Source organism: Hibiscus syriacus, unplaced genomic scaffold, assembly GCF_006381635.1.
Source record: "Hibiscus syriacus cultivar Baekdansim isolate YM2019G1 unplaced genomic scaffold, ASM638163v2 tig00015910_pilon, whole genome shotgun sequence".
NCBI classification, from domain to species: Eukaryota; Viridiplantae; Streptophyta; class Magnoliopsida; order Malvales; family Malvaceae; genus Hibiscus; species Hibiscus syriacus.
In genome coordinates this window covers 94,017-121,418 of record NW_024062374.1, presented here as the reverse complement: position 1 = coordinate 121,418, position 27,402 = coordinate 94,017, and the positions used below count along the sequence as shown (strand labels likewise).

At 34.9% G+C, this 27,402-nt stretch overlaps 3 protein-coding genes and 1 pseudogene across 4 annotated transcripts; 1 reads left to right on the top strand and 3 right to left on the bottom strand.

Annotated features, from left to right (window-relative positions):
- Positions 1-447: 447 nt before the first annotated feature.
- LOC120208094 (uncharacterized protein At5g41620-like) lies at positions 448-3,313 on the bottom strand. Of its 2 annotated transcripts, none has more exons than XM_039207453.1 (3): positions 3,001-3,313; positions 2,049-2,174; positions 448-1,863 (listed from the first exon to the last, which is right to left on the bottom strand). In XM_039207453.1, the coding sequence occupies exons 1-3, from the start codon at positions 3,274-3,276 to the stop codon at positions 553-555; spliced, it is 1,713 nt and encodes a 570-aa protein (XP_039063384.1). In that variant the 5' UTR covers positions 3,277-3,313; the 3' UTR covers positions 448-552. The 2 variants fall into 2 exon arrangements, with proteins under 2 accessions (XP_039063384.1, XP_039063383.1); XM_039207452.1 differs by having other exon boundaries at positions 449-1,884.
- Positions 3,314-5,901: 2,588 nt separating this feature from the next.
- Positions 5,902-7,274, bottom strand: LOC120208096 (F-box/kelch-repeat protein At3g61590-like). The gene has a single exon (XM_039207455.1). It carries the CDS (start codon positions 7,211-7,213, stop codon positions 6,002-6,004), a length of 1,212 nt encoding a protein of 403 aa, XP_039063386.1. The 5' UTR covers positions 7,214-7,274; the 3' UTR covers positions 5,902-6,001.
- Positions 7,275-16,773: 9,499 nt separating this feature from the next.
- Positions 16,774-21,860, top strand: LOC120208097 (annotated as a pseudogene).
- A 322-nt stretch (positions 21,861-22,182) lies between these two features.
- Positions 22,183-23,723, bottom strand: LOC120208095 (delta(8)-fatty-acid desaturase 2-like). The gene has a single exon (XM_039207454.1). The coding sequence runs from the start codon at positions 23,533-23,535 to the stop codon at positions 22,189-22,191; it is 1,347 nt and encodes a 448-aa protein (XP_039063385.1). The 5' UTR covers positions 23,536-23,723; the 3' UTR covers positions 22,183-22,188.
- Between the last annotated feature and the right edge of the window lie 3,679 nt (positions 23,724-27,402).

Genomic DNA, 27,402 nt, shown 5'->3' with positions numbered 1-27,402 from the left:
ATATCATTGTCGACAATAAATGATAAACATTATTAACATAAAATGAACATAACATGACTGCGCATTGATAAAAGGATAAAAAATGTTTAAAAATTCATAGCTTTCCCCTTTGCTTTGTTTAATACCTGCAGATTCAATGTCTAATGTCCCCGTTTACGACTAATAACTGCTTTTGCTTTGTTTAATGCCTGTAGAAGTATTTTCTTAATCTTATTGCCAGTACATTACATCAATGTTTTTCCCTCATGATCAAAGAGCTATACATTTTCAAATTTTTTTTCTATTTAAGTTGATGCTACAGTGATTATATTTTAAACATGCACTGATTACCAAAGAACCTGTAAACTCTGCAGAAATTATAATCTAGACAGATTTGATGGTGTTGATGTCCATGAAGCGGGCAGCATTCCAAGTGATCAATGCTAATAACAGTTAATTTTTCATTACATATCTATTTCCATGATTACAGGCCAAAAAAGAAAGTTGGGAGTACATTAAACTAGGACCAAAATCCTCGGTCTTCATCTCCGACGACCACATCTTGCTTGAAACTTAGGTCGAGCCCTTTGCGTCTTTTGCTCTAGATTGCCGGCCTTCTAGTCTTGCTTCTAGTAGTTTTGCTTTCAGGGTAAACTCCTTACAACCTGTAGGCAAATTCAGACATGCGTCTGTTTTTTCGAAATCAGGAGAGGTCAACTTCAAGACCCTTTGCCGAACTGGATTAGGTCGGCCTTTTAGTACAGATTTAACACATGATTCTTCCCTCAAGCTACACTCAGGATGAGCTTTGTCACCTTCGGATGACAAAGAATGCTTTCTGATTAAGCTATCAAGCACATTACTCGAGCTCAGTCCATGGCTTTCTTTCTGTTTCACTTTATTATTGTGGATAGGCTCTACGGCAGACATTTGTTCATCGAACTGGCCTCGGAAACTGCCAGATTTATTGCCCTTGATGGCATCCTGAGATTTACTGCTTTGGGCTTTGTTGGCAGTTTTTTTCGGTTCATAACACTGCGATTCGTTATCACTGGAATATAGTTCATCGACTGCACCTTGAGGAGCACTTGCAGCCTCATTTAATGGGAAGGACTCTAAAGAGTGTCGATGCGAGCAATTCACTTTAAGATCACTTTTCCTTGACCCAGTGGACCGCCTGGCTTCAAGAAAAGTTTCTATATCGAGGCTTAACTTGTCGACAACCGAATTCTTTTCTGCAATATCAGTTTTTCCTTCAGCTAGCTTCATCTGCATCCGCTCATCAAGCCATGCCTCTGAAATATGGAGAATCAGCCGCTCAGCGTTTTCTCCATCAACGTGATCAATCTCATGCCTGTGCTTAAGGAACCGCACCTCCTGTTCGTAATCTCTTATTCCCCTAGCAAACTCATCGCACAAGTTCTCCAACAGAATTCGTGCTTTTCTCTCCCTTTCAAGTTCTTTCAAAGCGTTAGCAAAAGACGATCTCACCTCCGAGAGTTCCCGAGCTAGCTTTCGGTGCAGGCTTTCCGAGCGCTTTCTTAACCTCCTCTCCTTTTCCAGCTCATCTCTCACTGGCTGAACGGCAGCTTTGATTCTATCTTGCTCTTTGTTCTTCCTAACAAGTTTATGCTCCGCAACTTGCTTCATCAAATTGTCAATTTCTTGCCTTTCTGCTTGCTTTTCCCGCAACAACTCTTTGATCCGGCCCCGAGAATGGTCCAGCTCCATTTTCAGAGCATTTACCAATGACATGTTTGATACATGCTGTTCTTCAAGAGCCCAGATTCGATTGAGTACCTTGAGCAACTCCGTTGATGTCTTAAGGCTATAACCTGATCTGTCGGACCTTCCCTTGACATCCAAAGAAGTATAAGGTGCGATCTCAGGTTTATAATGTGCTGTCTGCAAAGACAACCACTATGAATCTAAGCGATACTGTTGCAGTAAATTATCTGCTTCTACTGAAAAGAAAAGGTAATGTCCTTAATGACCGAGGTTAACAAGATAATATCAGTTTATCGAACGAGAAGAAACCAATCTATAGATTACTGGGGATAGATGTCGACCTCCAGTGAGCTTCCACAACTAGCTGGAGATACAGACTGTAGAGCACGGCCATTTCTTTCAACTGATCGACGGTGTTGCTTTACCGATGCCGCAATATGCCTCCTTGAACTACTTGCACTTGCTGGCTGACGTTAGATTCAGGGCAAAATATTAGTTATAAATACAAGTACACAAGGCTAGGCATCCATTTGATTAAATAAGGGTGACATGGGAGACATATAACCATATCTCCCTTAACCGGAATATGATGGCCGAGGCAGGTTTTAGAGGTGAGAAATCGATTATCAATTTGCAGGAACTTGCCGATGTATATCGATCAAACAATAAAAACAGTAAATGAATCACACAAAGCACAAAATTCTAAGCAAATGAACTCGGCAATCAAGCAGCTAAGAAAGCAATTTTATGTTCCTTTTGACCCTGAACACTCCAGGTAGACTTTAACTAGTACCCAAGTTGGAACACAGCATTAATCCAAAGACATGGCTTTTCAGTTCAAACTAGCCATAGATAAGCAGGAACTGGAACTTAAAGAGAGGAAAAAGAAGAAAGAAAAGCAAGCATGTTTACCCTACACCAATGTGTGCGCTCCACAGAAGAAACAGGAAAAGAAAAAAGAAAAAGAACAAAAACAGACACGAAACACCAAAGAATCTCGACAAATTAGTGTCAAAAAAGAGGCAAAATCTTCAGCATCCACAGCAAAGAAGCAGCAGAAGAAAGAAAAAGAAAGAGTTAAAGACAAACAGAGAAGAACAAGGAACAGCAAGACAAGGGACCGCAAAGCAACCAAAACAATTAGAATCTAGAAAAAGCAAACCCCTTTTCTTTCTTTAACAAATAAACAATTGACCACCCCCACTTAAACTCAGAACTCGAAGCCCAAAGAACCGCCAAAGCTTAAAACTTTAAGAAAAAAAACAACAAATGGTAAGAAAGCAAGCGCAGTACCTGATCGAGGGGGGTGTGAGGAGGTTCAACAGAAGAAACAAAACTCTCGTCTTTAAAATGGTGTAGGCGAAGCTTGGCAGCTCCTTTGCGCGTACTGGGAAGTGGGTAATGAGGGTGAAGTTCCCAAAGATTAGCACAGAGTATTCTGGCCGAAATAGAATGTCCAGTGGGGATGGTGGCATCTTGAGAAGAGAAGTCGAGTCTCCAAGAGGGAGGAGGAGTAGAGGGGCCAGCTCTTTTCCCTACCAGGATCCCGCCTTTCAAAATTTTCACCATTAAAACTCAATTTTCTCCTTCACTCTTTCCTTTTCTTTCCATCACCTCTCCCTCTCCCTCTCCCTCTCCCTCTCCCTCTCCCTCTCCCTCTCCCTCTCCGTGTTTTCTAAATTTCAAACTTCTTCACTAGTTCTCCTTGGTAGTATACTATTATTGGCTTCTTCTTCTTTTCCGCTCGTGTTCTTCTCTGCTTTGTGATCAGCCTCCCAAGACTAGAACTCTCTTTGCTGCTTGTTGTGGGCATGTGCGGACCTTCCTCTGTTTTCTTCTCTTGTCTCTCCCTTCTAGTTTGCTCCTTAATTTATTAGGCGTAAACTACACTAATGATCACTGATGTTTGAATAAGTTTTCGTTTTTCCTACTAAAGTTTTAAAAGTAACAAATAGGTCACCAATAATATCAATTTGTAACAAAATAATCACTAACGGTATTGATTTATAACAAAATGATCACTCCATCATTATCTCTGTTAAATTGATGACGTGACAACGTTAATAAAAAGGTTAATATTTAGTTTTACCCCTAAACTATTGCTAAAACATCAATAAGTCCTTAAACAATGATTTCATATCTAATTTATTCCAAAAGTTTTCTAATTTATAGTTCTTTTCAAACATCCCACCACCACAATCATATTCGAACCATATTCCTTACAAAATGAAAACCACACTGCATAGATAAATAGAGTTTTTCCATTAAAGACAAATATATGAGTATTTAAAGTCATATATTCAATTAATTTTAAAGTTAAAAATAATATTTTTTGGGATGATTTTCATTTCATAAGGAAAGTGGTTAGAATATAATCGAGATGGTGTTGGTTTAAAAAAATGGGAAATTAGAAAGGCAAAAGTGTTTTAATAATGCAATGAAAAAAATTCTTCACATACTGCAGTTAAACAATTATTTGCTTAAGTAAGGTGATTGTTACAGTGACCACCCTAGGTCTCCAGGAGCACACGGCGACCTATGGGGCACTTGGCGGCCTATGGAGCTGCAACAACGAGGAAAGAGAGAAGAGTTGCTGCAACAGATGAGCCTTTGTCGCAAGGAACACTTGGCGACCAATGAGGTCACTGTAACAAACACTCCAGTTCAAGAAATAATTTGGGTTGAGCCCTATATGGGGAAATTTTTTTTCCAACGCCCTACATGGGCGAGGAAGCCAATTAGAAAGCTTACGGGATAAATTAGATATAAAGTCATTATTTAAGGACCTATTCGATGTTTTAGCAATAGCTTAGGGGTAAAACTAAATATTAACCTTTTTATTAACAGTGTCACGCAATCATTTTAACATAGATAACTGTGGAGTAACCATTTTGTTATAACTCGATAACGTTAGTTACTATTTTATTACAAATCGATAATGTTTAATTTGACAATCGATCTTTTAATTTTTTCAATCAAATCACTTAAATATTTAAATATTGTCAATCAAGCAACTTGTCGTTAAAGTTTGATGAAAGAGTTGATGTGGTAGTTAACGAGATTGGAATAATTACACATTTGATTCTTAATACTTATGTGTTATATTAATTTGATCATAAATTTAATTTAATTTAATAAATTTAATCTTCTAATCATATGGTAATACGTGCCACATCTGGTTGTAGAAAAAAAATTACAAAGAAGTCGGCTGGGCGATATTCCTAGAAAAGAATAAAAGACTAAATCAAAAGTCCGAAGAAACGTAGAACAAAGAGGAAGACGATGAATGAAGTATCGTAGGTAGGCTTAGTAAATTAAACAAAAACCTTATTTATACTGTGCATGTAAATTCCACATTGTTTAGAAGCTTTGCATGCTAGAATTCGTTTTCACCGTAATCTAGTATTGTGGAGAAACAAGATGACAGAACAAGGAGATGGACCACTTGAAAAAGTTGTTCCATCTTTTATCTTATTCGAATTGTGGTCCTGATAAAAGCTCGCCCAGTTTTACTTTATAATACTACTACATTCCAAAATACAATTACTGTTAATAAACAAACTTCACCAAAACATGTTGGTGCCATCATTTTTCTCATTTATATATAGCCACCCGACGACATAACATGAATCAATGAGTGTTCGTCTAAGTGTTTTCTTTTCCTATACATGGTTGGTCGTTGAGTTCTCCAACAAGGCTGATTGTTTCTTTTGTATGCATGATCGTTATTCCTTGCAAGACATCTGCATGTTCGTTGACGTCCCGGACGTTAGCTCGGTTAGGCTCTGTGAATTTAATGGTGGGTCTTCAGAAAACAGTTTCGAATGGTCTGCTTGCCTAAATAAATTTTTTAAAAGCTATGAACCTAATTTAGCATTTTTATAAACTTTTAGGGAGCTAAATAGTAAGTTTCCAACTTTAAGATAGGCAGTAATTACGGTTAAGTTAGTTTGGGTTTTTGAGGAACAAGTTGCCACATAAGTTGAACCGATGTCTTCTCATTCCTTTCCATTTGGACCTGTAGTTTTTAACTTGGAGGGCCAATAAAAATGCCACGTTGAATATTTTTAATAAATTAAAACTTAATTAAAATAACTCGAGGACCAATATGGAAAGAGTAGTCAAATCCGGTGACTAAATCAAGCTGTATCTCAACATATAAATTTATACTGCAGTGGTATCATAGTTACTGAAAATGAAAGCCAAATGAGAAAAAAAAAGAGAGAGGAAGGAATGGTGGGAATTTGGGATGAATTTGATCAATGAACACCCTTGAATTCCGATCGTAAATAAATTAAGGAGTGAATTCAAGTCTCGGTTCGAAGCAAAAACCAGTGAAGAGCTGAAGAGGGAATTTCTTCGACACCGGACACTTTTGCGCCCATTTCCATAGTTTTAGGTTCATGTCGAAAACAAGAAGTGCCGGAGCACCGTAGCTTTGGATATATATGAGATCGCCAGTACCGCTACTAGCGAAAACATCATCCAACTCGCCGAACCCCTGAAAATACTTATGGGGCACGCGAGCAACCTCTACCCAATCCCTCCCTTCAAGAACCCAGATTCCGATCCCCTTGATTATACCAGGCCGATCTTGCTTCCCGATGCCCCCGACCATCACCAGCTTTTCCTTTAGGTTCATCAGGCGACCACAAGTAAGAGGGGCAGGTACCGGAACAAAACTCCTAATCAATGGAGATGGTCGACTAGAGAGACTATATGTAACTAGGCCGTGTCGATTCTCTGCTGCTCCAACTCCACTTGAGTAAACCAAAAAGTACAAAATCCCGGCACATATCACGCTTTCGTCTCCACCTCTCCATCCTGTCAATACCTCAGTCAAGGAGGTCGTCCACATCATTGTTTCTGAATCATAAATATGAATCGAAACGTCCCATTCGAGAAAATTACCAGGCACTTGTTTGGACTTCACAATGGATACATTATAATGGTGTGATGTCCTATTTACTGAGATCGACATCGCACTATAATCGGGGAATTTAAGACCAGGGGGGTTCTCGAGCTTCTTGCGATGATTGGTGATAGGATTGCAGACATGCATCTCATTTCTACTGTCATTGTCCATGAAACAAACCAAGCCACATGATGAAGCAATGATCCAGTTAGGAGTCTGAATGCAAGGCAGTTCGATGCCGTACCACTTCCGAAGGATTGGGTCATAGGCAAAACCAACTGGTTCATCACAGCTTGTGAACATGAAATACCAAGGCTTTTGCCATAGGACATCGGAAACGTTCCATAGGAACCGTCTGGAACTGACAATCTCATGCCATCTTCTACACACAGAACCAGCCCGGAAAATGCTAGCAATGGGGAGATAAGCCAAGATTCGTTCCAGCAAGTCATCAGGTAGGATCAAGTCCATATAAACTACAGTCGTTTCTTTGTTACCTTCATCGCTAAGCTCCAAAAACGAATCAGGGGCACCGATTCCTTTCGACGTGTCATCAAAGCGATGGCTGACCCACGAAGTCTCACCGTTCATGATGAACAGCAGCTAAAGCAAACTCCCTAGAATTCAACAAAAAAATATCGAATTTCTTCACAAAATCAAACCAAACAAGGAAAGATAAACTAAATGGGGATCTATCACCTCAGACTACAATAGATCATGAAGAAATATGAAAACACTGGAGGCTTCTCCAAATACAAGTCAAACAACCTGAACACATATTACATATTGTTATTACAAAGGTATGGTAAATCAAAAAAATTAAGGCATCTAATCATCAATAAGAAAGCTATACAAAAGAACTAAGAGAACAGATCAGCCAACATGTTAAATCAATGTTACTCCAAAGGAGGACAATGCCGGAATTCTGATCTCTATGAGGGAGACAAGATCAAAGACTGGAATTTAATCAAACCCCATTTATAAATTTGAAAAGATCTTTATCATTGGACATATGCAGAAGCGAAATCATTGATTACTTAAAACGGAGAAAAGCATTTACAGAGAGTAACATCAAAATAACATAAAAAGGAAACACTTTTTAGCAGATTTCTTGCCAGAGTAAGAGTGTTTTAATCCAAAACAAGTTGTCTTCATTTTCAGCTAAATAAACAATCTTTCATGGATTTAGCAACCCCAAAAAAATATAAGAATCAAAAACGTTTTGAGAATAAATAAAATAATGTTAGGTGGAAAAGGAGAAGGATTAGGACATCAGGCCATCCTTACCTATCAATCAAACATCAGACGCGAAAACCCCCACAAAACTAAAGAAAAAATCAATAAGCATGACCAACTAAAACAAAACGTCGTTAGATTAAAGGCAGACAAACGGATCAAATAAAATTAATGAAAACTTTCCAGGAAAAATAAACATAACCACGAACCCGTAATGAAGCTGATTCTGAGATCGCTGAAGAAATGGGTGTTGGTAGATTCAGACAAAGTTTCAATATTTTACCAGGAAACAACAGGAAACTCAATAAATAAAAAGTTTTTATATATATAAAAAAACAGATTATTGAAAGAGAACAAACAAAGGGTCACTGTTAATTTGGAAGATAATCAAATTCAAAAGAAAAACCCATTGTATAGAAATGGGTGTTTCACTGTTCGCAGCAAAACAAGAGGGAAAAAACGATAGACAAAATGAAGAGAGAAGGCGGTTTTTGTAAAGGGTGCTTGTGTTCATGAATACAGAGTAGCGACAGAGAAAGTAAACAAAATAAACGGAGGGAGGGGGGGGGGGAGAGAGAGAGAGAGTGGCGCGTGATGCGTGGTCTACTTTTGCTTTTTTGGCTTTTTGATATTTTTATTAATAATTATGATTATACATAGTATCAAAGAAAAAATTATTAATAAGTTGAACAAGTAATTTGATAAAGATAACTGAATCATTTATTTTAGGAAATAAAATAAAATTTTGTAACAGTAAATTTTTAACGATAATCGACTGATTTTTTATATTTATTTTTTTAAAAAAAATCAAACTGAATTAATCTTTTTAACCAATTAATTTATAATAAACCCGTTAATGAAATAGACAAAGAATATGAGATGAAAAAAATTATATTTAATAATGGAATCAAATTAAACATTAAAAAGAATTTAGATTAGATAATTATAAAAGTTCAATGATTATTAAATAATTAATTTTGTTTCCGTTGTGGAAACTGGAAGAAAGAAAAAGAAATGGTCGAGAGTGGCATCACCACATTCCAGCCAAGCATTTGTGTGCACATCATAAGAAAAATAATTATGAGACTCCAAATTTTGAGATCATAAGAAGTATCACTAATTATATTTGTTAATCTATATGTATATTTTGGGCTAGATAGAGGGGTACAAATGTAAGATTATATGTTAGGGGATAAATTTTAATTTTCGGGAACGAATTAAAATTTTAAGAAGTGAAAACAGACTTTCAATAAAAAATATATAAAAAATTTTCAATTTTCAGAGTCACTGCCTCACCCCCTCGATCCATTTTGGTTGGGGGTGCATTCGCACCGCACCCCATATAATTTTCCGATTATATAATATTTTAGATTTTTTTATATTTTTCATTATTTATCTAATTTCGTAATCATACATTCTTATATTTTTAAAATTTCAATATAACTTTTAAAGTTCAAACTCCAAACATAAATTTTTGTATTCGTTCCTAATCATGCTTATACAAAGATATTTTCACTTCAAAATGTGCCTGTAAGCTAATAAACAGTGGACGGGGATGATTTGCTTACGTTTCTGTCGATGAATTCGGAGTGAGAACTGAGAAACAAAAGTGCAAGTCAAACTAGGGATGCTAAAATATTATTTCATATAACACTAATCATATTATATATTCGTAGATAAAATTAACAAACAATTTATTTTTAAAAAATGTTTTGAATCACATCAAATGTGTGGTAGGGTTTTGACAGGCTTTTTCATCCGACGCTGCCCGCCCATTGGTTGGTTCAATCTGTGGAAATTACACGTATATCGTAAATATGTAACCATATATATATATATTAGTTTTTCTTTATTTTTGCTTTCTTTTTACTTGACTGCTTTGATGTTGGGTCACAATTGGAAACAGTTACTTGAACAAATGAGTATTGATTTTTCTTTGCTTTCAAGTATATATGTTCGTAGTTGAATTCCAACGTGTGGTGGGACAAACCAGATTTTTATTACACGAGGTTCCGTAAAATAAAATTACTATCCTGTTTTGGATTTAAAATAAATATTAAATCTAAATATAATAATGCTCGACAATTTGTGGGTCAAATTTAACAATCAATTAATTGATGGGGGAGACATGCCCTGCTGTGTTTCTCGAATCCCACTGTTATCCGAGACCTTTTCCTTACCCACAATTAAGAGTAACTATTAGATCGAGTCGAGTAAAAAAATTAAGTTATTTGTGTTTACGAGTTTAATTTTATAACTCAAAGTTGAATTGAAATTATTTCGAGTCAATTTTATAAAATTTGAGTCGAATCAATTTTTTGATTTTTCGTTTAAATTTAATTATGAATATTTATAATTTTATAATATTTTTTGTTTCAATTTAAGTGACTTTTTATAATCATATGTACAATACAAATATGTTTTTTCATATTTTTTTCATATGTGATATACATATATCATACAAAGTCAAAGGCATCATATTAAACTTTAAAATATATCCACTAATTACTAAAAGTTTCGAGTTATTCAAGTTGCATTTTACAACTCGAATTGAACTTTAAATTTTTTGAGTCGAGTCGACTTTATGAAATTGTAACTCGAAGTCAATTCGAGTCGAGTTTTTTCGATTCGAATTGAATTAAAAAATTGATTTTTTGAGTCAAGTCGAATTTTACTCAATCATGCGGAGACATTAATCGAATTATGTAAAAAAATAATTATGCTAAGATGATTATAAAGTAGTATATGTTCTAAATACTCTCAATCATGCAGAGACATTAATCGAATTATGCAAAAAAATAATCATGTTAAGATGATTATAAAGTAATATATGTTCTAAATACTCTCAATCATTTGAGAATAAACGTTCAATTACTTTGTTGAAGTTGCTACTGTTCGAACCCGTAACCTCTAAGAAAAACAATTCCTTTAACCATTAAGGAAAGTTGGTTTGTATAACTTAAACAGAGAATAAATAATTAAAATTATCAAAATGATTTAAATAATTTATATCATAGAGAAGTTATATTTTGTATTATAAATGTTCAATAGCCATGTAATATTTAATTTGTAGGATGACTGGCTGAGATATAATTTTTATTACTCTTATATTTTTTTTATTAATATGAGAGAAGTATAAGGCATTATTTGTTCATAGATAACTCTCAATCAATTGATATTAAACGTTCACACCTCTGACAATCTTGATGCTCGAACCAGAAACATCAAAGAATAACAATAATTCATCTACTATACCGAAATCGTTTGATTCATACATAAATTATCTAACACTTAAATGTCTTTAAAATAACATAGAATGTAACATTTTTTCCCTTTTAAGTTATAAAAAAATAAATACCTTAAATTATTAAAATCTAAAGATTATATTATTTTTTTAAAAATCCAACACTAACTCAAGTGGATATATCATTTATAGTAAGTGGAATGTTGGTTTGTCATGGAGCAACATCATAAAGTTTCATGGCATTACCAGTACCATCCACAAAACAACTCATTCTAGAACACATACTCATTCGCGTAATACTTTTATTCGTAAACCAGCGAAGACGGCCGAGTTTAAGTCAGACGATGGCAAAATTAGATAAAGAGAAAAACGATGGCGACAGAAGGGAGTGATCAAGCAAGAGTAAGCAGCATCAAGAAAGGTACGAAAACAGAGGGATTGGCCCAAAATCCGGAGATTTCAGAGGCAGCGCATAAATGTAGAAAAGATAAAAACCAACCAAAGAAATTAAATTTTGCAATTTCCCCATATCTGATCGGTTGCTCAGAACCTTCATTACTCGGCTCTGGCTATATAATTCTGCTCGTCTCACAACTGTTTTAGCAGACTCGGATTGATCAGAACCGGACATCGAAGTCCGTGCTGAACAAATGGTTTAGGCCGCCCTTTTGCGACCTTCACGGCTCGATTGCTTCCTCCGGGTTTTACTTTTATCGAGACTGAACTGAATAAGGTGATCGTCCCTAAATTTTTCATTTTATTTTCATATTTTAGAAAAATCTGTATACTTTTTATTAATAAAATATTATTTTAATATAAAATTTTATGGTCTGTTGTCGATTTTACTCGAGTTGATAAGATGTCATTTGTTCATCTAAAGGCTGCCTACAAGTCGACACCTGTCTTGTTGTTATTGGTGCAAACTGCGATCTACTGCGGCTGCACCAATGCCGAGGGAGAAAGAAACTAGCTGTGGGCCATCATTTTAAGGCCAACAACCAACAGCCTACCACTCCCGCTGCTCTATAACTCTGTCTCTTTGGGTTAGAAAATGGAAAATTAAAAGGAGTTTAATTGTGCTCAAGTCCTTGTACTCTTTGAACTTTTGAAATTTAATCATTCTGTTAATTTTAATTCCACTCTGCAACATATTCAAATTCAGCAAAACTCGAGTAATAATGTTAACGATTGAAATTCAATTTTATATCAAATACATTAAAAAAATCATTTATTGGAATTGAGAAAAGAAGGGTTATATTTCAAAAGTCCAAAAAGGTATAGGAATTGATCATGATTAGACCTTTGGCTTAAATACATATTTTCTCTTTGAACTATACTATTTTTATCGAGTTGTCCGTTAAAGTATTTTTCGTACATTTTTACCGCTTAACTAAAAATCGTTATCTGTCCCAAATTAACATCGTTAAAAATAGCATGAGTAAATTACATATTTAGTCATTCAACTATTTTTACAGTTCTATTTTCATAACTTAATTATTTTTTCTTTCAAAATAATCACTAAACTTAAATTTTTTTCCTGTTTTAGTCACCTAATTTAATTGCACATATGATTCTTCTCTCTTTATGGTTTTTTTTCCTTCTGTTTAATCTAAACTAGGTTTAGATTAGTATATAGAGGTGTTCAATCGGTTGGTTCAGTTAGCCAACCGAGCCAAACTTTCAAAATTTCATTAACTAAAACTTATTTTGTTTTAATCGTTAACCGAACTAAATTTTTTTCGAAAATAATTAACCGAACCGAATAAAGTTCGATTAATCGGTCGGTTAACCAAATTAATCGAATTAACCGAATAAATATTACTTTATAATCATCTTAGCTTAATAAAAAATTACGAAATTAGTTTAGCAAACATATTTTAAAATGTACGTTGGAGTTGAAATGCTTCAAAAGAAAAATAATAAAGTTTAAAGTAACTATTTAGTTTAAATGTTAAAGATATTTTTGGCTTAAAACTAAATTACATGTTAGGACCAAAATATTAAAAAAATAAAAATGACTATTTAATTTGATTGATATTATGCCTTTTTAGGTCAAATTGAATTTTTTATAGACACAAATCTAATTCGAGTGTTACACCTCTTTATCGTTTATTTAATTTGGCACGAGTTTAAGAAAATTCTTTATGAATTGAAACATGTGGTTTTAAGATAAAAATTTACACTCAACTCGATCTAATATAAATATATTTGTTTTTGCCTTTTTTGTTGTGATTTTGTTTTAAATTTTTATCGACTCCAATTCAATTTTGTTGATTGACATTTGAACCAGGCCGAATGTTTTTCTGCAGCTCTTTTCTTTACTCACAATGCCTCCTTGGGACCGCCTTATCGTGTTTTGGTTGATACACCTACTTCATCAATTTCAACGTTTTACATATATATAAAAATAACCTTAATAATGAAATATTATATGTCATACACTTTTTCCCCCTAAATATTATTGATTTAATATGTTTTTGACAAAATACGGATTATGAAGCGTGTCTTCGCGTGATTTTATTCGAATTGACACTATAGTGAAAAAGCGTCAATCATGAGGCGCCTTCACGGGGTTTTGGCTGATCTGGCGCCACGTTGAAAGGTGAGGATCATGAAGTGCGCATTCGCGGGGTTCCATCCGAACTGGTAAAAAGCACGGATCATGATCCGCGTCTTTCATTTAAATCCAACCGTCCGTCATAAATACCGTCCAATTGTATGTCTGCCTCCCCCTCCCATATCCCTATAAATATCCCCTCCCTTTAACAGTCACACCACAAACAAAAATATTATATTTCTTCTATCTATCAAATTTTAAGAAGCTAATTTTTATTATATTATAATCATTTAATAATTTCTCATTTTATTATATTTTATTGTATTTGATTTTTATTAATTTTTACAGAATGATTTGATGCGAAGACAACGTCGGTTTCATCTTTCCGAATTTCTTTATCATAGTAAATAATAGCTGAAATACACCTTATTTTAAGAGTTTAAGAGTTTGAAAGATTGAGAGTCCTATATCTGAAAAAATTAGTTAAAATACACCTAAATAAATAAATAATATATGAATTAAAATATAAATTAATGCTAAAAAATAAAAAATCACAATAATTTAAATAAAACAATTTAATATTATTAGCATATCGATAAAATGTCTCGAGATATGATCATGCATTCCATTTTACAACCGCAAAAAATAATAGAAAATAATTAGTACAATAAAATATGATTAAATAATTAAAAATAAAATAAATATAATATAATAAAAATAATTTTACCTTCTAAAAACTATAACAAAATCTACTTAGTTTGAAATAATGTGAAAGTAATTTTGGTGTGTTTTATATTTGCATTCGGGGTATTTATAGAGGAGGGAATGGGTGAATTGCCGAGATTTAAGACTCGGGTAATAATGGAGTATACAATAATTCAAGGTGAATAATGGAAGGGGCGCCTCATGATACGCGTCTTCTTGTATAAATTTTCTAGCGAATGCACGCTTCATGATGTGCATATTTTAACGTGGCGCCAGCTATGACAAAATCCCGTGAAGGCGCGCTTCATGATTCACACCTTTCCACTGTGACGTCAGCTTGGACAGAACCTTGCGAAGGCACACTTCATGATTTATGCTTTGTCAAAAAGAGTGCTAATTCGATAATACGTAAAATAAATGTGTATGACTGATAATATTTCATTGTTATGATGATTTTTGGATAAAAACACCATCAATTTCCCGATTAAGAACAAAATGCTCGTAGTAGTTGCCCTCTTGTACTTGTTGTACCGTTTAATTTGATAAGATTATGTTATATAATGTTCATAATCCTCTTGCAAAGTAAAATAAAAATGTAATGCTAATGCTAATTTAATCCACACTTGGCGTTTACTTAAGATTCGTTTTCTTCTGCCATTAGAAATTTTCAACATCTTGGGATCTCTGTTATCATTTTATTTTGATTAAATAGAGAGATATTACATTTTTAAGAGAAATCTCAATATTCGAACCTACTCAAGGTAGGACAATACGAACATCCTTGATCACTCGATCAATTATTGGATCTCCGTTATCTGTTCATTTGCTTTTGGCACTGCATTTGGGCTGAACTCTGATGAATGATACCTTGTGTTTTCGGCAGTTTACTGGCGTGCAGATCATGTATATCAGTAAACACAAGTATTCAATTGAACGACTTCATGAAGCAACCACTGGTGGAGGTAGGCTACGCAATACTGTTACCTGTTACGTATTTGCAGCTCCAAGATTTTGATATTTGAGTAGCAGTGAGTCTTGGATAAAATAGTTTCGTAGACGGACTATATTATGTTACACATATAGCTAAACATTTATTTGGCCGAAGCGCCAACTGCCAATTTTGGTTTATTTACTATTTATTTATACTAACGTAGTGAGTCTTGAATTCTATTTTGATAGCTCTGCAAACATGTACAAGATGGGAGTAAATGGTGATAGAGGAATGGGGTTTTGCGAGGTGAGTGTGTTTTGATTTTAAAATGATCCGTGACTGCCTGGAAATAGTCAAATAGGTATTGCTTCCCACTTAGGGTTGTCGAGAGAAGCAGATCATTGAAGTGTGGGCTTTCATTGATTGCTAAATATTGTATTATATATATATATATATATATAATTCTCGTAATATTTTAGCTGTTTCATTATTTTTTTCATTAAATTTTAACACTAAATATCTTGATAGGTACTGTTTAAATAATTGATTAATTTAATTAAAAAATCAATAAAATAATTATCATATTAAAATTTCTCATAATTAAATTATCATCCATATAATTTACTCTTCTATATAACTTCTCATCTGCATATTTTTTTATTAAACTCAATAATATTTTTTTTTATAAAAAGATGTTAGTTTTATTAAAAATATAAAATATCGAGAATTACAATAACGATTTAAGAGTATAACCGTAAATTAAATTATAATTAGGACATTCTTTTATAATCGTTAACACAAAAAACTAGAAACATAGATCACACAAGACTATAAAAGGAATTAGTTAAAAAACCTAACCAATCTTCGAACAAAATAAAGATACGAATAAATCTAACTACATCGGCAAACGAACAACAAAATGGGATGAAACTACTGAAATATAACCGACAAATCGCAACTCATAGTCAATCGATATGAGAAAACTATCAACGATATGAGGGCAAAACGCGTATTCAAGTCAATCCGAAGATCCAAAACATAAAAAATCAACATAATAATAAATAAGAGTCGTATTAATATGTCGTAATGATGCCAAATTTAATTATGTGGAAAAAAATAAACGGAAAAACGGAAAAAACCGTAAGAAATAAATTTATTTATTTTGTTTGTTATGATTTTTATTTTATAATCAAACTGATGAGTTCACACGCGTTTGAACATTCCACCTGCTAAATTTGTAATTAGTGAGTGATTTATTTATTTTATCCTTTATTTGTCAGTAGCAAAACAAATCCCAAATAAGAGACCGTAAGAATTTGATGGATAATCGAAATTATTTAAAGACAGGGTTAATTAGAATGAAAGAGAATTACAGCTTCTAATAAGAGATTCCTACTTGCTACAGTGTTTTTGTTTCATATTCACCCTTCATCTATCCTTTTTTCCTAACAAAAATCCCTGTCCATTTGTCTATGTTTATCTTCAACCTTTCCAAATCCATCTAAATGGCCATCATACCTATGTTTTGCTCACACAGATCATATTACTCGCTACTTTTTTCACTTTTTGGTCATAAATAGCACCTCCACTTTTCAAAGTCTCGTCTTTGCTTTACTTGTTGGCCTTCTCTTGTGTGTGTCTCCTTTTTCTCTTCCTCTTTTACTGAGCTGCTGTTTTGGATGAGAATGTAAATGGGCTCCTTAGAAAGTCCGGTTTCGTTGAAGAGAGCTGGTGTTGGGAACGAAATGAACCCTTTTTTGAGCCGATCGAGATTGTCTCGTGTTTTGCTCTTCAAGAAGCTAGATTACATCCAATGGATTTGCACGGTTGTCGTTTTCCTCTTCTTTGTGATGTTCTTCCAGATGTTTTTACCTGCTTCAGTGATGGACACATCCCAAGATTCCTTCTTGGATGCTAAAGATTTGGTTTTTGGAGAATTTAGACACTTGAAAGAGATGGGTGGGCTGGATTTTGGCGACGATGTCGTTTTGGAACCATGTAAGCTTTTGCTAAAATTCCAGAGAGAAAATAAGCAAGTCAGTGTGGAATCTTCATCTGCTCTCAACCGTAGCCAACACCGTTTCCATTATAGAAAGCCTCAGTTGGCATTGGTTAGTGAAAACAATTCTTTCAGTTTTCTAAGTTCAATGGATGAATTTAGGCCAGCTTTTGTTATTGGATCTTTTTTCTCCATTCTGCTATTTATGATTTTTCCCCCAACTTTTTTACCTGAAGATTTTTGCTGATCTATTGGTTGACCCACAACAATTGCTAATGGTGACCATTGCAAATGCGTTAGAGAGATTGGTTATGAAATTCAGGTAAATAACACTGAGTGTTGGTTTAATTGTTTCCCCTTTTAGTTTAATAGTATAATTCTGGATGTTAAAGCCTATAGGATACTACATAGCTTTCACTTGTTACTTAGTGCTTAACACAATCTTAATGTGTGTTAATTTTTTTTCCTACTCTCTTGAAGATGGTCCCGTGCACAGTGTATGGCAAAATATTGGAGTTCCAGTCACCATTCTTAAAGTTGATTCCGATGAGATTGGTGTCGATTGGCTCAAGTAAGTAGGTTTTGCTCGTCATCTCAGTTAAGTAATCTTTGGGTATCTAATTATGGTATGTGGTGTATCAATCTGCAGCTATGATGGCATACTTGTTAGCTCTCTTGAGGCCAAGAGTGTTGTTTCTAGGTAATTCTATTTCCTCTGCGAGAAAAACTTCCTAGTACCAAATCTTTCTTATGTTTTCCCCTTTCCCTGTTTTCTTCTCTTCCGGTCTTCCCGGTAGACTTAGTAGTTTTCCCGGTGAAGAAGATCTTTTTGTTGTAGCTGCAAACAAACTGCAATTGTTTCTAAGCACAAGTTTGAATTTTGGCGGCTGTTAAGATAAAATACTTGTTTATTTTTTCAATTGGCAACACCTTTTACCTGTTGCTTTCAGAAGTTTAAGAGTACTTCAACATCTGCTGAAGACATAAATATGCTTTGTTTGATCCTTTTACTGTGACAATGTAAAGATTTGACTGGAAATGTTACTTGTCTGATTTAATTAATTTGAATGAGTTTACTTGTTATAGTTTTATGCAGGAACCTTTTAAATCTCTTCCACTTATATGGACCATCCATGAAAGAGCTCTTACTGTTCGCTCGAGACAATATTCATTGACCGGGCAGGTTGAGCTTGTGAATGATTGGAAAAAGACTTTCAACCGTGCTACTGTTGTTGTCTTCCCAAACTATGCCCTTCCGGTAATAGTTATTGGATAATCATCTGGTCTTCAATTCTTTGTCAGCATATTACTTTCTAAAGCCGGCAAAAGGACATTACTTCCCTAATGCTCTTGCCTCTAAAGTGGATTTTAATATGAGATTCATTTCTGGTGATTGGTTTTTTTCCCTCTTCCTTTTGCAGATGATCTATTCTACATTTGATACTGGAAATTATTATGTTATTCCTGGTTCTCCTGCTGATGTATGGAAAGGAGAGAGTGCAATGTATTCGTACAAAGATAATAATCTGCATACGAGTATGGGTTATGGACCCGATGAATTAGTTATAGCGATTGTTGGAAGTCAGTTTATGTACAGAGGCTTCTGGTTGGAACATGCACTTATTTTGCAGGCTTTATTACCACTTTTTGCAGACTTTTCATCTGATAACAGTTTTAATTCCCTCCCCAAAATCATCCTCTTAAGCGGTGATTCAACAAGCAACTACAGCATGGCTGTTGAGGTATGGTCATAATCACTTTATACTATGCCGTGCAGATGTAGTTTTCGAGCTTCTCTTAATCCATTTCATATATATTTCTTTTTTTTCCCTAGAAAATTGCTCTTAACTTAAGATATCCTAGTGAGGTGGTGAAGCATGTAGCTGTTGATGGAGATGTTGACAGTGTTCTTAGCGTGACTGATCTTGTGATATATGGCTCGTTCCTGGAAGAGCCGTCGTTTCCAGAAATTTTGATAAAAGCCATGTCCCATGGAAAACCAATCTTAGCACCAGATCTCTCCAATATCAGGAAATATGTAAGCTTCTATGCTCTTTCATGTTCATCCATATTCTGGTTCATTTGGCAGATTACTGACTTTGCGTTGGCAATAACAATTAGATCGATAACAGGGTGAACGGGTATCTTTTCCCTAAGGAGAATATTAGTGTTCTGATACAGATCATATTGCAAATGATATCAAACGGAAAATTGTCACCATTGGCACTGAATGTTGCTTCAATTGGGAGAAGAACTGTTAAAAACATGATGGTTAGGGAAACTGTTGAAGGATACGCCTTGCTGCTAAAAAATATTCTGAAGCTTCCATCAGAAGTTGCACCTCCTAGGGCTGTCATAGAGCTTCCTTCAAAGTTGAAAGAAGAATGGCAATGGGACCTATTCCTGGATCTTCGGAATTCTACACTCGAAGACAGGAGTTCCAAATTTTTAAACGACTTAGATGAGCAGTGGAAGCATTCTGAAAGAAAGAAATTAGGATCGTTAAATGCTATGAATGATTCATTTTCATTTGAGATTTGGGAGGAAGAGAGAAAGACGTATAGTATCAATATGAAAAGGAGACGAGAGGAACAAGAGGTAAGAAGTTGTTCTGGGAAAATAGTTGTTGCAAATTCAGTTCAACAATTTGTGGGGTCTTTGTTTAAGCTGTTACTTTATGAAGTTTAATACTCTTTCTAATATGTTGTAGTTGAAAGATAGAAATGATCAACCTCGTGGCACCTGGGAGGAGGACGTATATCGAAATTCGAAGAAGGCTGATCGTGCGAGGAATGATCTGCATGAAAGGGATGAAAGGGAGCTTGAAAGGACTGGTCAACTGTTGTGTATCTATGAACCTTACTATGGTGAAGGAACATGGCCTTTCCTGCACCGAAATTCTCTTTATCGCGGATTTGGATTGGTGAGTTATTGAAACATCATATTGGGGTTATGTTCTTGTTTTATTCCACTTACTGATTTACTTATAATGAAATATAAACTTATATCCAAGCAATAGGACACCTAAAAACTTGCATCCTGTAGTCTGATTTAACTGTCTGATGGGAGTTGCAGTCCTCCAAAGGTCGAAGACCCAAGATGGATGATGTTGATGGACCGTCTCGTCTGGAGCTTCTTAAAAATCCGTACTACCGAGACACTCTAGGTGAATATGGGGCTTTCTTTGCAATTGCTAACCGGATTGACCTTCTACACCGGAATGCCTGGATAGGATTTCAGTCATGGAGAGCCACGGCTAGGAAGGTATGGGAACACGTCCCGCAAAATACCTCAAATGTAATATATTTTATTCTTTTATTAAACACGTTTTCACATCTAATTGTGGGGTGGGAAACAGGCATCCCTGTCTAAAGTTGCCGAGACGTCATTGTTAGGCTCCATTGAAAAGCGCAAATATGGTGATGCTCTATACTTTTGGGTCCGGATGGACACGGATCCAAGAAACAGCTTGCAGCAGGACTTTTGGTCATTTTGTGATGCTATAAATGCTGGAAATTGCAAGTAAGAGCTTTAAAGTTTATCAATTATTTTCAGAGGCAAAAGCATGGAATTGTACAAAATACGTTAATGTATTTACTGTATGAACGTTTTTGCTCGTCTCTTTTACTATTCCATTGCAGGTTTGTATTCTCTGCGACTTTTAAAAGAATGTATGGCGTAAGTACTGGTTTAAATTCTTTGCCACCCATGCCTCAAGACGGAGGCACATGGTCTGTCATGCAGAGTTGGGCTTTGCCGACAAAGTCCTTTCTCGAGTTTGTTATGTTTTCAAGGTGATATTTACTGCACAATTCATGGTTTATCTGCATGACCCATTTAAACTATGCCGAAGTTTTAACTTGTCTTGTTTGCAGGATGTTTGTGGATGCATTAGATGCACAAATGTATGATGAGCACCATCAAAGTGGTCACTGTTATTTGAGTTTCTCAAAGGTAACTTGCTTATTTGCATCGATATTCCCTGTGAAGTATCTGTTTGTTGGACCATCTGAAATCACTCCGGGCCATTTACCGTTAAGGGTCTATAGTACGGTTATGAATGGAATTCAAAGTAGTGATATTGTTCTACAGGACAGGCACTGCTACTCACGGATGCTTGAGCTACTTGTAAACGTTTGGGCATACCACAGTGCACGGCGGATGGTGTATGTGAACCCTGAGACTGGTGTGATGCAAGAGTATCATACGTTCAAGCATCGGAGGGGTAAAATGTGGGTGAAATGGTTTGCCTTTAACACTTTAAAGGCCATGGATGAGGATTTGGCCGAGGAGGCAGATTCCGACCACCCTAAAAAACGATGGCTATGGCCATCAACAGGTGAGGTTGTGTGGCAAGGTGTACTCGATCGAGAGAAAACCTACGCAACCGACAGAAAGAGAAAAGGAAGCAAAAAAGCAAGGATAAACAAGAGAGGATGAGGCATAAACACCGTCAAAAAGCGTTAGGCAAGTATGTGAAACCTGTCCCAAATGAAGAAATGGAAAATACAAATTCAACTTTAGTAACATCATATTAATTTCATGTGTGTGTTTGCATCCATGTTTGTAGAATCTGAGTTGGCTAATTCTTTTAATTTTTATTTTTATTTTTGCTTCATGTAATTTTTTTTTCGTTTGTATGTAAGCTAACAGCATCCTTTTGGTGTTGATGAATGTACCAAATTGTGTACTAGTTTTATCTGCTGGAGATTGGAAAACATGTTCAAAATAAAATTAAGGTAGAAAATCTGGATTTGTATTATTATTTATTAATATTTTTTCGTAAGATAAAAACAGGCACAAATCAAATCTGGTTGGTTGTCTAAAAAGCTGGGATTTTTCACCCGAAAACACAGCAAACAGAGAAAATTTGAGTATTCACAGCTTCATGCCCTCAACCATGAGTATTCACAGCTTCCCACAGCAGATTTTTCGGAGCAGGGTTGCTTAGGTCCCTCGCCTGCAGTGCAGCAGTTCTTAAAGTCCTTATCGTCGACACATTCGCATCCCAAAATGACAAACTCTGGTAAGATAAATTATGCTTCTTGCAAAGATCCTTCACCACTGGAGAAACCTTCCTCAATTGGCACCGAGGCAACCTGGGGAACAAATGGTGCTCCAACTGGAATTGCAAACCACCAAAGAACCAATCCATCCAGGAAGGGCACACAATATCTAGTGTCCCGCTCGTTTGCTTCTCGAACCAGTCATTGCCACTCGGAGGTCCAACATATACATTCGCCGAGAAATGATTCAAACAGAACTGGATATGTTGAATCGACGTAACGGCGAAGCTCACGAGGACAAACATTAATCGTTCGGGCCAATTGGGTAGATATGAAAGCAAGAGAGGGAACCAAGTCCAAAACACAAGGATGCCGAGTATGTTCAAAGCTCTATCCGGGACTTGCCGGGTTGGTGAAAACAACAGCAAAAACGTTTGTAAATACAAGTTCAACCTGGCCACACACATAACAGGATAAAACGTCCAATGCTGGTAACTGATGAGAAACCTCGCCAGTGGATCGAAATTCAACTTCCGTCCGTAAAAGCAAGACGTTAGCGAATCGAAAAACAGGGACGATACTGCAAAAACGGGGATATGTTGAAGGTCGGGGTCGTAATCCAAGCTGTTGCAGGAGATGTGATGAGCATTGTGAGTCCATTTCCACCAGGCAATGCTGATTCCGGTCAAACAATTCCCGGTGATAATCTGAGCCAGCTTGTTGTAGCCACGGCTAGACATTACTTGATAGTGACCAGAATCATGACCAACGTACGTGCTTTGCATCCAGAGCATGCCCAATACCATAGCCGAACCCAAATGAGCCCAGAAGCTTTCGCATCGCAAAACACCGTAAAGAACAACGATGAACATGACGCCCACGGATGCTAACGAACAAAAGGCCACATGCCCTTTCTTTTCGAACAGACCCGTTTTGGAAAACTCGGAGACGAGCCTTCTGTAATCCCTGGAAACCTCCGAGACCTTGAAGCGCTCGAGATAATACCCGGTGAAGAACTCGTCGAGATATTGCCAAGCGGTTCCAGGGTGATAAGATATAAACGCGTCGGTAACATCCTGGCCGGCAAGATTTAAAAGCGGGATTTCACCGCCGGGGTGCTCTTTAGCCCAAACTGAAACGTCGTAAACTTTACCCTGGATTGAGATCCACAAATCTCCTGGCTTGTTGTGCTCTTTCAGCTCATTGGCGCTAATGTACTTCCTCTCCCCCTCCATTGATCCAAAAAAAGAAAACCCCGAAATGCAAATCGAGAAGAAAAGAGATTAACAAAGGGAAGAAGAAGGATACATAAATAAACCAACGTGCATGGGAGAAGCAATCCGAAGAATCCCACTTGCCATGTTTTCTGTGTGATGTATTTAACTGGGATTGAATTGTTCTCCCATTGCCCGGGGATTCTGAATGAAAAACCTTCAACCCCTATGCTTTCAACCGATTATTGTTTTGGTTTTTGGGGGTAATGGGTGTTATTTATAAATCGCTGGTTTTTTACGGACAATATTACCCCTTTTTTCTTTCTTCCCCCAAAAAAAACAATATTATTGACAAATTCTAATCCAAATATTGTGTAAATTACAATATATAAAATAACATATTTTATTATTATCAGTTCGTTTTGATAAACGCATGCAATAAAAAAATTGAATTCATGAAATGGATTTAATAATAAATAAAGTGTTATTCTTTAAAAATGCTTAATTCGAATAAATATACAGAGTGTGTATACATCGTCATCAAATTTTTAATTGTGTCTAATAGTTTCTATATTCTCCTTTGCGTATTATGTAATAACAATTGTAAATGAACATATCAAGAGTTTTATTATTTTATTTAAAGCATAAACACTAGTCATTAGTTTCACATTTGTTTCGTTTTATATAATTATATTAATACATATTTATTTCTAACGATTTGATAAAATCTATATTTTTTATGATGTAAATTCCAACAACAACATTTATAAAAAAAAAAAATTTGATTATATCCACACTCCCTGTATTAAAAAACATTGACCAATAATAATAATAATGAACATATCATAATGAGTTTCTCTCCATAGTTCATTAGTTTGTCTTTATTTTTTTAATAAGTATAATTATGTCTTTGTGTAGCATATTTATCTCAGCCTTTTTGAATCGTTTTTCATATTCTTCTCGGTCGTTTAGCCGTTCTTTTATTTATGAGTTTCTCATGGTGATGGGCTTTGATTTACGATTCTGGTGGACTTTTAATAGTTTAATTCTCTTTTTGGTTCGTTTGCCGATGTAATCAGATTTATTTATATCTATTTTTTTTTGAGTCTTTGGGTTGAGTTTTTAACCTTTTCATGTATAATCCTTATATGATCTAAAGTGGCTAGTTTCAGTGTTATATGAAAAATTTCATCCAAATTATGTATTTAGTTTACTATGATAGTTGTGAGCTCATATTTTAATTTCGAATATTTTCACTTTTTGATAATACTAGTGGCTTATATTAAAAAAATATAAACAATATATTAATTTAAAAGTTTGTCAATAGTAATTACTTGAAAATATGAAAATTTGATGCTTGAAGTTTGGAAAAGAAGAAAAAAAAAAGAGATAAAGATTCAAAAATTTTAATTTATACAAAAATACGAAGTGAAAAATAAATGTGATATGTACTTGTCTAATTGAATAGATATCATAAATGAAGTGGTAAACACAATTCATTAAATAATTTTTCAAAGGATGACATTAGTTAACATAACATTTAAGACGAAATATCCGTTTGGTTTTGAGATTTTTTTTTATATTTTAAAAATAATTTTTATTTTCAGTTTTTTTTTTTTAATTTTAAAAAAATATATTTGATTAATATAAATGAAAGTTTGAGTCCAAAAATAAAATAGTAAAATTATAATTGTAAACTATTTTTTTAAAAGTAGAAATCAACAAATAGTCATTAAATAATTAAATTAAATTATAGTTGTTAAAAATTTCATTATATAAATTTAATATGTGAGTCATGAAAATATAAAACAATAAAGTTGATAAGAAATTTCATAACACAATTTATTTTAATTTATAATAAGAATATAATGTTAATGTATATTGGACACATGGATGGACCGAGAGGGCGGGTGGGAGTAGTTGACCCCTGAAAATTTAAAATTGTCATATATTTTATATTTTTTCTATGGACCGAGAGGGCGGGTGGGACTAGTATAGCCCATGAATATTTTTTCCACTAAATTTGACCTTTAAACTTAGAAATTAAAATTAATCTAACCATTTGAACAACACAATCAAATGTTGGCCATTAACACAATCAAATGTTGACCATTCACGAACTTACATGACAATCTATAACACTGATGTTATAGTTCACGATACTATTGTGGCGATATACGTTGGACGATGACGTAGTAGATGAGTTTAATTGATATTTTTGCTAAATTCGAGGGTGTCATTGATTTTTTAGAAAGTTTGAGGACTTGTTTTTTTTAAATAAAAATTATTTAAATTAAAAATATAAAATATAAATACTTATTAAGATATTCAATACATTAGATATAAAACAATACAAAATTAAATTATTAAACAAATTCAATTTAAGGACTATAAGGAATCACATTGATCTTTTTTTTTTTGCAAAAGTTTGAAGATTTTAAATACAATTAGATCAAAAAATTATTGTTAGAACGATTTGAAAATGTATAAGTTAAAACTCTAGATATTATGTTTTCATATTTTTTAAAATTTTAAAACAATTTAAATAAAAATTCTGAAACCATTTTTTTATATATTTTAATTTACAAACAAATATTTTTTTTCATTATTTTTTAATTTTTAAAAAATAAAAATACAAATAACTCATTTCGGATCATAAATCTTAAAATTTGGGGACATTGAACATTTTATAGTTAATTTCAAGAAACACATCCCGAGCCCAAGAAAGAATATCAGGTACATAGTGGATATTTTGGTGGGCCGACTCCACGTTTATAAAGCATTGGCCCATTGCATGTGCAAATATCTCTCCACTAGCAATCCATCTGTGCTATGAAAACGACACACGACCACTCATTCAGATCATCAATTTCAATTCCTCAAAAAAAAAAAATCATGGTCTCCTTCTTCATCATCTGTCCCTAAGTTTCAAAGAACGTAAATTGCTGCAAATTGTTTATTTCGAAATTTAAGTTAGGAGATTGTGATTTATGAAATAAATCCCTACACTATATTGAACACCCAAAGCATCCAAGTATCCCAAATTTTCCTGTTCCTCACCTAACTAAAAATGAAAGACAATAGCACCCGAAAGTCACCCGGATCTTCTTCGGTCGGCACCGAACTGAGATAAAGGCACGACTTCCGAAAACGGCGTGTAAAATGGTGTCGGAAGCGGCGAGTTCCGGCAAACGGGACGAGACCCGTTTAGTTTCTACCAATGATCGATGCAAAAGACATGGAAATGATGTCTACGCTCGGGCATCATTCTTAGCATCTCCGAATCCTTGTACTCGCACAAGCAAATCGAACACGTGGTGTTGAAGTTCGCAACGGCCGACGCTTTACTGAAGTGGAACTTCGGGTAAGAATTTATAACGGCCTGGTCGAGTCCAACGACGATGTTCTCACTGACTTCATCTTCGGCGACGAAAAACGATTCTCGGGAGTACGATTCCATCGGAGTTGGAGGCCGCGGTGCTTGGATTGGGAGAGAAAGCGCGAGGAGAAGAGGAGGAGCGACGGCAGATGTAGGAAGCGAGGAGGACGAGGAAACCGACGGCGATGACAATGGAATAGCCGAGCCTAAATTGGTGAGATAGTTAGAAGGAGTGGATATTTGGAAGGATCCATTTGGTGAAGGGGAAAGAGAAGAGGAAGAGAAAGTGGGTAGCTGCTGCTGTATTTATTGTGGCTGTGGTTTCACTTTCATTCTCGCCTCCTCGGGACTTCTTGTTTTCATTTCATCTTCTTTTTCTCGTCTAATTCAACTTATTTGAAAAATCTAATGGGATTATGCCTTTTTTCTGAAACTTGATACAGTATTACAGTATAGCCAAGTTAAACAAAAACTTCAATAGCGAAGAAATTATAATCATACCATAACTC

Bases quoted from the DNA above. Each gene is read 5' to 3' on its own strand.
- LOC120208095 (XM_039207454.1), bottom strand. From the start codon at position 23,535: ATGGAGGGGGAGAGGAAGTACATTAGCGCCAATGAGCTGAAAGAGCAC.
- LOC120208096 (XM_039207455.1), bottom strand. From the start codon at position 7,213: ATGAACGGTGAGACTTCGTGGGTCAGCCATCGCTTTGATGACACGTCG.
- LOC120208094 (XM_039207452.1), bottom strand. From the start codon at position 3,276: ATGGTGAAAATTTTGAAAGGCGGGATCCTGGTAGGGAAAAGAGCTGGC. The intron at 2,175-3,000 runs GTACTGCGCTTG...ATCTAACGTCAG, and splicing joins CTCACACCCCCCTCGATCAG to CCAGCAAGTGCAAGTAGTTC. The intron at 1,885-2,048 runs GTCGACATCTAT...TTGTCTTTGCAG, and splicing joins GTTGTGGAAGCTCACTGGAG to ACAGCACATTATAAACCTGA.